The 12,912-nt window shown below is 43.3% G+C and overlaps 1 protein-coding gene across 4 annotated transcripts in view; it reads right to left on the reverse strand.

Annotated features, from left to right (window-relative positions):
• The window catches only part of ATL2 (atlastin GTPase 2), an 82,871-nt gene that overhangs the window by 55,170 nt on the left and 14,789 nt on the right, over window positions 1-12,912 (reverse strand). The window contains exon 1 of one of the 4 annotated variants that reach the window (XM_077282868.1): window positions 12,246-12,387. The exons of the other annotated variants lie outside the window; for them this stretch is intronic. Coding sequence (XP_077138983.1) covers window positions 12,246-12,291 — 46 coding nt within the window. The 5' untranslated portion in view covers window positions 12,292-12,387. Of the gene's footprint in view, window positions 1-12,245; window positions 12,388-12,912 lie in introns of those variants that run through there. 4 annotated transcript variants of the gene reach the window in all.

Below are 12,912 nucleotides of genomic sequence, written 5' to 3' on the forward strand. Positions count from 1 at the left end.
TCAAAAGTCTAGAATCTCACTAACAGACATGGGATTAAAATTTTGGACTACCTCTTTAAAAAAAATAAATCTGGCTCTAGATTTTCTTTAAAGCAACATTTGACCTAATTAGGCCTGATATGAAGATTTTCTCCATTTTTGCAACCAACTTTTATTACCTGGCTATTGCAAACAGTAGGTGTAAGTGTACTTTGGAAACAAGCCCAAAACTAATCAGCACCAAGAAGGACTCACCGATTATTAGCACCGTCCTTGCTCCAATCTGGTTTTATCTTATCAGCAGATTTTTTTTTATTAGATTGCATGGTCTGCTTTGAGTAATATCGGCATTTATAAGCTCAGATGTACCATAATACTTCTGTATATACTAAGTGTAATCTAATAAATCAGCCGAGGCCTCAGATTGTCTATGTGCACATGTTCAAGACATGCAGCCGAAAATTCTACTGCAAATCCTGATGTATTAGCATGACTAACGCTGTGTAAAACACACATGTTTTTGCCACGGTTTTTACATGTGTTTTTTTAACACAAATTTCTCTTCAATCATTACTATGGGTGGACAGCAAAACAGCTGCAGTTAACAATGTCTATAATAATGTCTATAATACATAACACTTCGGGACTACCAACAAATTTATCATAAAACTCTAAAAACAACTTTTAGTAGATATGCATTAAAAAGGACAAAAAAAACCCAGCTGAAATAAACAAAAAACCCATGGTGATACTCCTACTAATCAAAACAATCCCAGAAATGCAGAGTAGGGGCTACCCACAAAAAGGGTTGTACAAGCAATCTAGATAATCAGGGAAAGAGTGAAGAGGTACAAATAGAAAGATATTAATTTAGGGCCCGCCCTCACCCTCCACCGATCCCAATGTTATACCTGCCCACCAGTGGAGGTTGGCACCCCATTCATATAACGCTCACCAGCGGCTGCCCGGAAATATCCCCGAAATGTCCTCTCAAAGATCACAAGATCTTTTTTTTTTTTTTTTTTTTTTTTTAATGCATATGTATTAAAAGTTGTTTTTGGGGTTCAAGGTTAAAAAGAATTGACAGCAACATGTACATGAGACAGCAGGAATCTCATTCACTCTGTTGGTACTAGGAAAGCCTTCAGTTTTTGTGCTAAAACTGATCTGTGCACATACCTTAAGGGCCCCTTCACACTGTGCAATCAAAGTCTGAACGAGCGTTCGATTTGTGACGTTTATCCGTCCTCGTTCCGAGGTTGCAAAGTGTGACATGGCGTTACGATTTGCGACGCAGCCCAGCATCGTACGATGTGAAAGAAAGAGCAGAACTTTCTTTCGTCGTAAATGTCCCGCTGTGGCGGTCGAAATCGTAGTATGTGACGGCGGTCATACGAGCTCGTAATGCGACTACGTGGGTTGGGCTTCCGCATACCTGTCTCCTGATTGGGCGTGACGTTTTAGCACGCCCATGCTGGTAATACGTCACGCTCGGAGTCGTAGGACTATGGCGGTGTGAAGGGTAGCGTACGATTGCGACGCGTGACGTTCACATCGCAACTACGTCAGAAAAAGCGTTAACATCGTAGAGTGTGACCGCTGGCTACGAGCTCGTACTGCGATGTCGAATATGACGCAAATGCGTCGTAATCGTAGCAGAATCGACCAGTGTGAAGGTACCCTAAGGCTATACAAACACATTGCAAATTTCACCACAAAATTAGAGCCAAATTAGAGTTCAACAGCAGCAGAATATCAATGTGAAAAATTGTTGCAGATTTCAGGATGAAAACTGCGATAAATACGACACAGCATTGGCATGCTGCAGACTTCACACCGCAGATCTATTCTCAATCTGACGATGAGATTGTTAGGCTATGTGCCCATGTTGCAGAGTCGTGCGGGGATTTTTCCGCACTGGTTTTGCAAAATCTGCATGTAAAACACACTGCGTTTTACCTGCGGATTTACCGTGGAATTCCAGAGGTTTTTGTGCGGATTCCACCAGCGGTTTGACACCTGCGGATTCCTATTGAGGAGCAGGTGTAAAATGCTGCAGAATCCGCAGAAAGAATTAACATGCTGCGGAAAAAACAACGCAGCATTTCTGCGCAGTATTTTCCACAGCATGGGCACTGCGGATTTGGTTTTCCATAGGTTTACATGGTACTGTAAACTCATGGAAAACAACTGTCAATCCAATCCGCTGCAGATCCGCAACATGTGCACATAGCCTAAAAGTCTCATCCAAATAGCTCAGGTCTCATTCAGACCCACGGGTGGCATCAGTGGGCAGTCTGTACTAGCCGGGACTTGTATAGGAGAAGATTTGCGGGTTGCTGTTTTTTTCCCCATGTGTAAAATGGCTGATAAATCACTGATGGAAAAACTGACACTGACCAATCACTGATGAAACGCAGATTTTTTTTGCATATGAAAAATAAATAAATAAATCCCTGCCATCTGAATGAGCCCTAATACCGTATAGTCTGCAGGTAACACGTGCACATTGCCTAAACGACAAGTGCGCCTACAGGACTTGCTAGTTAGAAATAGACACGATGAGGTCCATAGAGATTTGACGCTCCCGGTCACCACTCCTTGCATCAGCAAATACCAGAAGAAGCTGATGAGGCCTCCAAGCTCGGAAGGAGTAAGACGACTGCCAAGAAGGGTATTTGCTGCAGAAAAATCTGCTCCAAAACACGAGAGTGTTGGCAGGAAAACCGGTAGCGATCTACAGATCTGTACTACAGACCCACTGAATATTACACCTCTGTAAGATACAATATTGCGGATTAGCATCAGCACTTGTACCCCGTCATCAGTACACACATGCTTCATTATAGCGGAGACCCTTCTATCCACGAGCTGGCGATCAGCCACCGCAGTTTCCATGGGAATCCCAGATAACAATGAAGACTCGGCCACAGTAAAGCGCGCTTATACAAGGTCTTGTGTGCTCATCGCCTCTCAAAGTCCACAGGTCTACACACGTTTCACAATACAACCTTCAGCCGGGTGTACATGTGGCAGTTTGGACATCCTGACAGTGACAGACATACGGCGGACCACATCTTAATTAGGAAGTGAGAAAAAACACCACAAAACAGGTTTATGAACGTAAAACAATGAGTGCTAAAAATGACTCCAGAGACAAATGGGGGTAAGGCTACTTTCACACATCAGGTTTTTGACGTCAGGCTGAATCTGGCTACTTTTGGAAAAAAAACATCCATTTTTTTTTTTTTGCTGGATCCGATTAGCTGATTTCCGCGCACTATGGGGAGGAAGAGCGAGAATAAAAAAACAAACAAAAAAAACACGTTCCTATGTCCGTTTTCTCCGGCTGGCGTACAATGAATTTTCAACGGATCCGGCAAAAAACGGATGAAACGTGAGGCCATCCAGCGCCAATACAAGTCTATAAGAAAAAAAAAAAAAAGATCCGGCGGCAGATTTTGACTGATCCTTTTTTCAAAATTCGACTGACGGCGAAAACTTGATGTGTGAAAATAGCCCAAGATGGATTTGGTGAGCCGATGCGGTAAGCAGTTCTTTCACTCAGCAGCTATGCCTGGAAAGAAGCTGTCATGTTTCTAGTGGCCTGTGCATATGACGATGCCAGCGTGCTGCAGCACAGCCGATAGACCATCTGGAGTAATGCCAACCTCCGCGTCACACCACAGAAATAGCCCTATATTCTCAGTTAGAAACAGACATCATAAGAAGTGGTGCAAAACAGATGCCATGGAGAGAACAGTTACTCAGGTGATCAAAGCAAGAGCCCCTTTGGGCAGGCCGGTAAACAGGAACAAGTGTTCATTAGCCCGCTAGGTCGGCGATTATTGGCTTTTATAGACATGCCGGTAGAGTTGGTGCAAATAGATTTGTGAGATCAGGTCCAGCAGACAAGTCAGTAATCTCTGGCCACAACCGCCAGGCATCTACAGCTCTTCTACTGATTAGCCAGCGTGGCACAATCCCACATGTGATATAATTGCGGTATGACGCATGCCAGGCCGGCAAATCAAAAGAGCTATGGCTTACGAGAGGTAGAAAGCTGCTCTTAAGACTTCCATCCAGTGGAAACATAACTGACCTAGCGTCTACACCACGTCCAACGAATAGTCACCAACTCTGCATGCCGGCAATCACCCAACAAAGGAGCAGAAGACTTGTCCATAAATTGTTGGATTCTTCAAACAGACAGCATGTTGTCCTGTGTAAACAGAATGATGGAATTCTGCGTTCAGATCCCACCTAGGACATCTGAAGGAGCATGTGTGATCTCCCCATGTTTGCATGGGTTTCTTCGGGGTACTCCGGAGTGTGGGAGGAAACCAAACATATACCGATTAGGAATTTAGTTTGTGAGCCCCAATAGGGACAGTTCACGGCCTCTGGGGATTCCAAGAAAAGCCGAGCTGCCCCAAGGGTAATGAATGGGGCGGTGAGAGAGAGAGATAGAGACAGAGAGACAGAGACAGAGAGAGAGATGACCGGAGACAGAAAAAGCGTTCCTGAGCGGTGCGGATCCAAGGGTTCAGACCCCCACCAATCCCCAAGATATCACCTACCCTAGCCTCAGTGATGACCTTTGTATGTGATAATTTTTTGGGTGAGATCAAGTGCAGTGTCTGTTATCAGTAGCTATTGCAGGGGCTGCAGTTAGAGAAAGGGGGCGTCGTTGAATTTCCTGATCAAGCCCTAAGAGCTGGAGTGGCCCAGGAGTGGTGACCCCACTTTGATTGATGGCACATCCTCACTTTTACTCGTTTTAGCACTCGCACCTCTTTTCCTCAGCTTCTGGCTAGGTGTAGGAATTTTTAACTTCCCAGCCATATTTCCAGATTGTATCTATAGAGCACTTACATTCTGATGCACATTATTTTTGTCCCTTCTGGACTGAAAAGTGATCATACATTTCTCTCATATATAGTCACCTTAACTGGTGTCTTCCGTTTTCCTGACGCTGCCTCCGTTCAGGTCGGTGCTCCATTCCGCCTGTTTCCAAGATGGCTGCAGCAGTGAAGTGGGGAGTTCAGTGGCAAGTCTAAACCATACCTCCCCCCTGCCTTTCCTATCCCACAGAACAGCAACTTACCACTCGACTGCCGCAGCAGTCTTGGATGCAGGAGCAACAGCTAGCCGATCTGAGTGCAGGATACAGAGGGCAACAAAGGAAGGTAACAGCTAGTGTGGCTAAACATGAGAAATGTATGGTCGCTTTTCAGTCCTAGGGTGGAGGGTCGCCACTAAAGGGGTTCATTATAAATTCCTTAACACCTGTAATAGTAATTCCCCCACAGAATTAAAATAGCTGCCATCTCATTACAAGGTCAAAACGTGTTATAGAAAGATAATAAAGTGACTGACCAGGTTCATTAGGAAGCTCAGCCCTCTCCCTTCATGTGTGGGTTGATGTGCTCTCAGTGGCTATTCTAATTTAACACTGTAGATAACAGGCTGATGAAAGGAGAGGCTGATCACACTGCTGTCCATCCGGTCTATCTGATCTAATACTGGAGATACCAGGGGTGCTGAGGTAAGAAGAGGCTGCTCACACTGCTGTCCATCCTTTCTATCTGATCTAATACTGGAGACACCACGGATGCTGAGGTAAGAAGATGCTGCTCACACTGCTGCCCGCCCTGTCTATTTGATCTAATACTGGAGATATCAGGGATGCTGAGGTAAGAAGAGGCTGCTCACACTGCTGTCCACCCTGTCTATTAGATCTAATACTGGAGATTCCAGGAGTGTTGAGGTAAGAAGAGGCTGATCACACTGCTGTCCACCCTGTCTATATGATCCAATACTGGAGATACCAGGAGTGCTGAGGTAAGAAGAGGCTGCTCACACTGCTGTCCACCCTGTCTATTAGATCTAATACTGAAGATAACAAGGGGTGCTGAGGTAAGAAGAGGCTGCTCATACTGCTATCTACCCTGTCTATATGATCTAATACTGGAGATACCAGGAGTGCTGAGGTAAGAAGAGGCTGCTCACACTGCTGTCCACCCTGTCTTTATAACCTAATTGTGGAAGGACTAGGGGTTCTGACGATTATCCATCAGAGTTAAAAAGACTGCATATCAAATCTTTAGTAATTACCGTATTCCTCTTGACAAAAATGATTTGCTAATTAAAAAGGTATTAAGAGATTTATAATGACACTTTCTTTATTGCTTCTATCCTGGGAGAACCCTTTTAAAGATGTGGAAGAAGATTCAGCTGTATGTAAAAGGTATGTGGAGATGGTCCCTAAAATACATTAAAAAAATTCAATCCTTTACCATCCTCTTCAGGTTACAGCAATATCTTATGGCAGATGTTTGGCGGCAGCACAAATCTTTCAATAAGTTCCTAACATCTGCCAAGAAGGACGAGCGATAGACTGGTAATATTTAGATCAGATGTGAGATCTCCTGGGATGATGTGTTGCAGAAGTAGGTCAGGAGAACATTCCCACCCACTGACACAAGTATGAAGGCAGACTGCAATATCCTCACTCGTTTCACCATTACGGGAATATGATGTTAAATTCGCAAAGTTCTTTGTGACCACAAACCTTAGTGTACAAAAGGTTATGAATTATCATGAGCAATTACAAATCAGACTCCTTCACACTGTACTACAAGACTACACAAGAGTACATACATTATTCAGTGCTACCAGTGTCATTACATCTTACCATTCCTGCTGTCTATATTCTAGAGAAAATCACCACCATGATCATCCGCTAAATAGTCAGTGCTTGACATTACCTGCCAATGGTTTCACAGCATTACTGTAAATGAAGGAATGAATTGCACATTCTGCATGCACCCCATGGAATAAGCAGAGCGAGCCATAATTAACAAATGAGAAAATCATTTCACTATTGTGATTTGATGGAATGCAACTGACAGGACATATTAGGTGTTTTGCAATCTCCTATTTTTAATTCTTGTTATATCATTCATAGTATGAGCATATCACACTGATACGTCTACTATTGCCCCATCCGTGGTATAGACTTGAGGCCAGTATGAAGTCACTACACCCTCTCACATCTCTTGAGTATCAGCTAAAGGGCTTATACAGTACTTCGCTTATTTTTTTTTTCTATGGGGATAAGAACATACAGGCAGGTTGTTGCTAGTCACCTGCCTGTTCTGCCCAAAGCCAATCTCTGCCAGCTCAGAGTGGTCACGGACCGCTCCTGCCAGCGATTCTGCTGCTTTGACCTTGCGTCAGAGCAGTTCTTCCTCATTGTCATGATTGACAGCTGGATCCAACAGTTAGGCAGCAATGAGCCAACTGTCAATCACAAGGACAATGGCAGAGATGTGATGTCAGCAGAGCAGATCAAAGAAGGTGAGACTGCTCTGTCGATGTGACATCAGCAGAAGCTGTAGAATTGCCCACAAGAGATCCATGAATGCTCGTAACTGGCAGGTAACTAGCAAAGACATGGAGGATAACCCTTTTAAGGCCGATCCACACAAGCCAATCATTATAAACAATCCGTTAGAATCAGTTATTGATGATCCTGATGACTTGTGCTGCTGTAGAAGTCATCATGATCAGTGTGATACTGGGTAAATTTGGTTTGTAGCAGATATTACATTCATGGAAGATATTACTGAGTACTAAGGCCTCATTCACACTTCTTTTTTCACAAACCTGCTCTGTAGTTTGCACAGATAGAAAAGGTAACCATAAGGCCGGCCTCACACTTGGCGTAAGACAATACGCCACGTATTATACGTCCGTACTACGGCCGTAATACAGAGAAATGTTCCCAAAATATTGATCCGTAGTCAGGGTGTGTCAGCGTATTTTGCGCATGGCATCCTCCGTATGTAATCCGTATGGCATCCGTACTGCGAGATTTTCGCGCAGGCTTGCAAAACCGACATCTAATGGATTTATGTGCTCAAATGTTCGGGAAAACATATATACAGTGTATATATATACATATATATATATATATATATATATATCATTGAGACACATATATATATATATTCTGTATTTAGATTTCATTCAGCGCGATATCTGTGAACAGCCGGTAATTCAATTGCCGGCTTTTCATTTCTCCTGCACAAACCCGACAGGATATGAGACATGGTTTACATACAGTAAACCATCTCATATCCCTTTTTTTTGGCATATTCCACACTACTAATGTTAGTAGTGTGTATGTGCAAAATTTCAGCGCTGTAGCTGCTAAAATAAAGGGTTAAATGGCAGAAAAAATTGGCGTGGGCTCCCGCGCAATTTTCTCCGCCAGAATGGTAAAGCCAGTAACTGAGGGCAGATATTAATAGCCAGGAGAGGGTCCATGGTTATTGGCCTCCCCGTGGCTAAAAACATCTGCCCCCAGCCACCCCAGAAAAGGCACATCTGGAAGATGCGCCTATTCTGGCACTTGGCCACTCTTCCCACTCCCTGTAGCGGTGGGATATGGGGTAATGAAGGGTTAATGCCACCTTGCTATTGTAAGGTGACATTAAGCCAGATTAATAATGGAGAGGTGTCTATCCATTATTAATCCAATTGTTGGAAAGGGTTAAAAAACACACACACATGATTTAAAAGTATTTTAATGCAATAAACACAGCGGTTGTTGTAATAATTTATTGTTCTCTCAATCCATCAGGAACACCCTCACTTGGAAAAATAATAAACGCACAAGATACATACCTTCTGGTGAACCGTCTCGTCCCACGAAGTAATCCATCTGAAGGGGTTAACTAATATTACAGGCACGAGCCCTGCTAAATGCAGGTGTGCTCCGTGCCTGTAATCCCCGGCGAATGAATGAAATGTAGGTCATTGACCTACATTTCCTTCAGTCGCGGTGAGGCGCCCCCTGGTGGATGTCCTCATATGACCTGGAGCGTGGGAAAAAGTTCCCAGGCTGCAGTTCATGAGAACATCCACCAGAGGGCGCCTCACCGCGACTGAAGGAAATGTAGGTCAATGACCTACATTTCATTCATTCGCTGGGGATTACAGGCACGGAGCACAGCTGCATTTAGCAGGGCTCGTGCCTGTAATATTAGTTAACCCCTTCAGATGGATTACTTCGTGGGACGAGACGGTTCACCAGAAGGTATGTATCTTGTGCGTTTATTATTTTTCCAAGTGAGGGTGTTCCTGATGGATTGAGAGAACAATAAATTACTACAACAACCGCTGTGTTTATTGCATTAAAATACTTTTAAATCATGTGTGTGTGTTTTTTAACCCTTTCCAACAATTGGATTAATAATGGATAGGTGTCATAATTGACGCCTCTCCATTATTAATCTGGCTTAATGTCACCTTACAATAGCAAGGTGGCATTAACCCTTCATTACCCCATATCCCACCGCTACAGGGAGTGGGAAGAGAGTGGCCAAGTGCCAGAATAGGCGCATCTTCCAGATGTGCCTTTTCTGGGGTGGCTGGGGGCAGATGTTTTTAGCCACGGGGGGGCCAATAACCATGGACCCTCTCCTGGCTATTAATATCTGCCCTCAGTCACTGGCTTTACCACTCTGGTGGAGAAAATTGCGCGGGAGCCCACGCCAATTTTTTCCGCCATTTAACCCTTTATTTTAGCAGCTACAGCGCTGAAATTTTGCACATACACACTACTAACATTAGTAGTGTGGAATATGCAAAAAAAAAGGGGATATGAGATGGTTTACTATATGTAAACCATGTCTCATATCCTGTCGGGTTTGTGCAGGAGAAATGAAAAGCCGGCAATTGAATTACCGACTTTTCACTAACAGCGCTGCGTATTTCTCGCAAGTCACACTGCAGGTCCGTGTGGAATCCGTATTTTTCTCGCCCCCCATAGACTTTCATTAGCGATTTTTTTGCGCAATACGCTGACAAACGCAGCATGCTGCGATTTTGTACGGCCGTAGAAAGCCGTATAATACTGAACCGTAATATACGGCTAATAGGAGCAGCCCCATTGAGAATAATTGTGCCGTTTATTTTGCGAGTTTTACGGACGTAATTTCTGCGCTCTTACGTCCGTAAAACTCGCTAGTGTGAGGCCGGCCTTACAGTGCATGGAGCTGTTCACACGTCTACTTTTTTCTAAACAGGCGTCCACAAAACAGTCACAGACATATCCACTATTTATCAGCATCATGGATGAAAATCACCCATGCAAGTCAGCGAAAATCACGTATAGCGCACGGATGACACTAGTCTACCACACCGGTGCTGTCCGTGGCCAATATTGTAGTGGATGGGAGAAGCTTTGTAATATGTTTATCCATATGAGATAATTACTGATCAAACACTTATGATAACACTGATGAAATACGAACCCAAAATATGGAGGATATTCGCAGTGGACTTTAAGGCTATGTGCACACGTAGAATGGTTTTGATAAATCTGCAGGGCAAAAACGCTGCGTTTTTGCTGTAGATTTATTGCGGATTCGCCGTGGTTTTTCTGAGGATTTCACTGCGGTTTTCTATAGGAGCAGCTGTAAAACCGCTGCGGAATCTGCAGAAAAGTGACATGCTGCGGAATGTAAACCGCTGCTTTTCCCGCAGCATGTGCACAGCGTTTTTTGTTCTCCATAGGTTTACATTGTAATGTAAACTCATGGGAAACTGCTGCGGATCCGCAGCGTTTTCCGCATCGTGTGCACATACCCCTACACTGTTCTTACGACTAAATAAATATACCACCAAGAGGTTAGGGACCCTGGAATGAAAACTAGAGGGGTTTGAATATCGTACATCACAACCACACCATAAGTCAGGGAGTAGGATTGGTGTGATATTCCCTAATTAAGACCTTCACGCCATTGCCCATATGGGCTCCAGACCAATCTCTGGCCATCATTGTTTCCAAATCAAAAGTGGGACTTCTAACTAAATGGGTCGCCATTGCTGAATTCCATTCTCCATCTAGTAGAGACGACGCTGGCAATGCCATAAACAAAAGACACCCGTCCTACTCCAGGGATTATGAGGTGGAGTGGCATAAAGTCCAGCAGCAGGACTCTAGTCTTGATTCCAGGTAAACTAACAAATAGCGTTACATTGGTATTACATTTGCTATAAGTCGATGAAGGGTGTGGGAACAGACGATAGAGCAGTTAGATTAGTAAAATGATGCGATACGCCTGTCTAATGGCTTGTGTTGATATAGGACTCTTAAAACTGTCCATGCTTAAGATTCTAGATACTGAAAATTAAACCGATTGTTTGAGGTAATGCAATCCAAAGATATAGTGCAAAATAAGAAAAGTCTTGGAGATGGAAACAGCAGGTATGAATGAAGGAGGATGTTACTCTTCAATCACTAGCAGAACAGAGATCACAGGAACAGTTTTAGAGACCATGAGGGAAAAGTAGGGCAATGAAGTACTGTGGAGAATTTTGCAGGCGAGTGTTATAAGTTTATGTTGTATTCTATAGCAGATAGGCAACCAGTGCAATGACTGGCACAGGATGGAAGCATCTGTGTAGAAACTGGACCTGCATTCAGGATAGATTGGAGGGGAAAAGTTATTAAGAGGGAAACCAATTAGTAGGGAGTTTCAGTGATCCAGAGACTAAATAAGACAGCATGAGTTTTTGTAATTTCAAAAGGTAAGACGAGGGCAGATTCTGGAGATCATTTTGAAGTGTAGGTGACATGATCAAGCGATTAGACGTAAGGAATGAAGAAAAGATCCAAATCAAATATAACCCCATGACAGCTGGCATGTTGCTTGGGTGTTAGGGTAGGACCACACACAGAAATGGATTATGAGGTTTAGCTAGATTAGCAGATGGAGGAAACACAAGAGGTTCAGTTTTGGAAAGGTTCAGTTCCAGATGGAGTGAAAACATGATATATAGTGTGGACAATCACCTATATCTTAGTAGTGCGGCAGACATGTCAGGAGAAACGTCTAATTGAGTATTATCATAAAGATTGTACTGAAAACTGGACAAAAAAAAATAGTGACCCAGCACTGCCACTAAATAAGGGTGTATATAGCTGCAGATACTGATGTATGGTTTGCTTGCGTGCATAACAAAATGTAATATTGAAAGAGGAAAATAAATAAATATGACACTGAAAAGGCACCAATTAAGCCTGATTAATAAGTGTAAAAAACACAAAACTTGAGCTTGGTTTAAGTTGGTATACATGCAGCACATAAACGCATGTTCACATTGGGATTTTGATCATTTTGTTTCTTGTAGGTTTCGATTAATAAGAGTGTCCATGAATAGTAACTACCAGGTAGTGAATGCCTACCTACCAGCGATGATAGTGTGCAAAGTCTCCTTTGCTTGCTTGCCATCCATCCGTATGTTAAGCCGCCGAAACACGGGAAGTGTTGTCCTGCTTTGGAACGTTGCAGGAAGCAGTGTTTGCAACTTTCCGGACGGTCACGCTTCCGGAGACACTATATGGAAAAAAAAAAAAAACTGTCGTCCTGAAAACACGTGACAATTTTCTAGTCTTGTAAAGATTTAGGATCCCGTCTCATGTGGACCAATACGGTCACCAGATAAATGATTTTCTAATTCTTAGTGTTGGGTGTATAATGACTGTCGTAGAATAATAGAAAGGTAGAGTTGGAAGTGACCTCCAGGGTCATCGCATCTAACCCCCTTGCTCAAGGCAGGATTCACTAAACCATCTCAGACAGATGTCCGTCCAGCCTCTGTTTGAAGACTTCCATTGAAGGAGAACTCACCACCTCTCGTGGTAGTCTGTTCCACTCATTGATCACCCTAAAACTGACAAAAAGGTTTTTCTAATATCTAATCTGTCTCCTCCCATTCAGTTTCATCCCATTGCTTCTCGTGTTCCCATGTGCACATGAGAATAAGGATGATCCCTTTACATTGTGATATCTGAAAAGTTATTTGTAGACCGCTATTAAGTCTCATCTTAGCCTTCTTTTTTCCAGGCTAAACATT

The sequence above is a fragment of the Ranitomeya variabilis genome, chromosome 2 (assembly GCF_051348905.1).
Source record: "Ranitomeya variabilis isolate aRanVar5 chromosome 2, aRanVar5.hap1, whole genome shotgun sequence".
In the NCBI taxonomy this organism is placed as follows: domain Eukaryota; kingdom Metazoa; phylum Chordata; class Amphibia; order Anura; family Dendrobatidae; genus Ranitomeya; species Ranitomeya variabilis.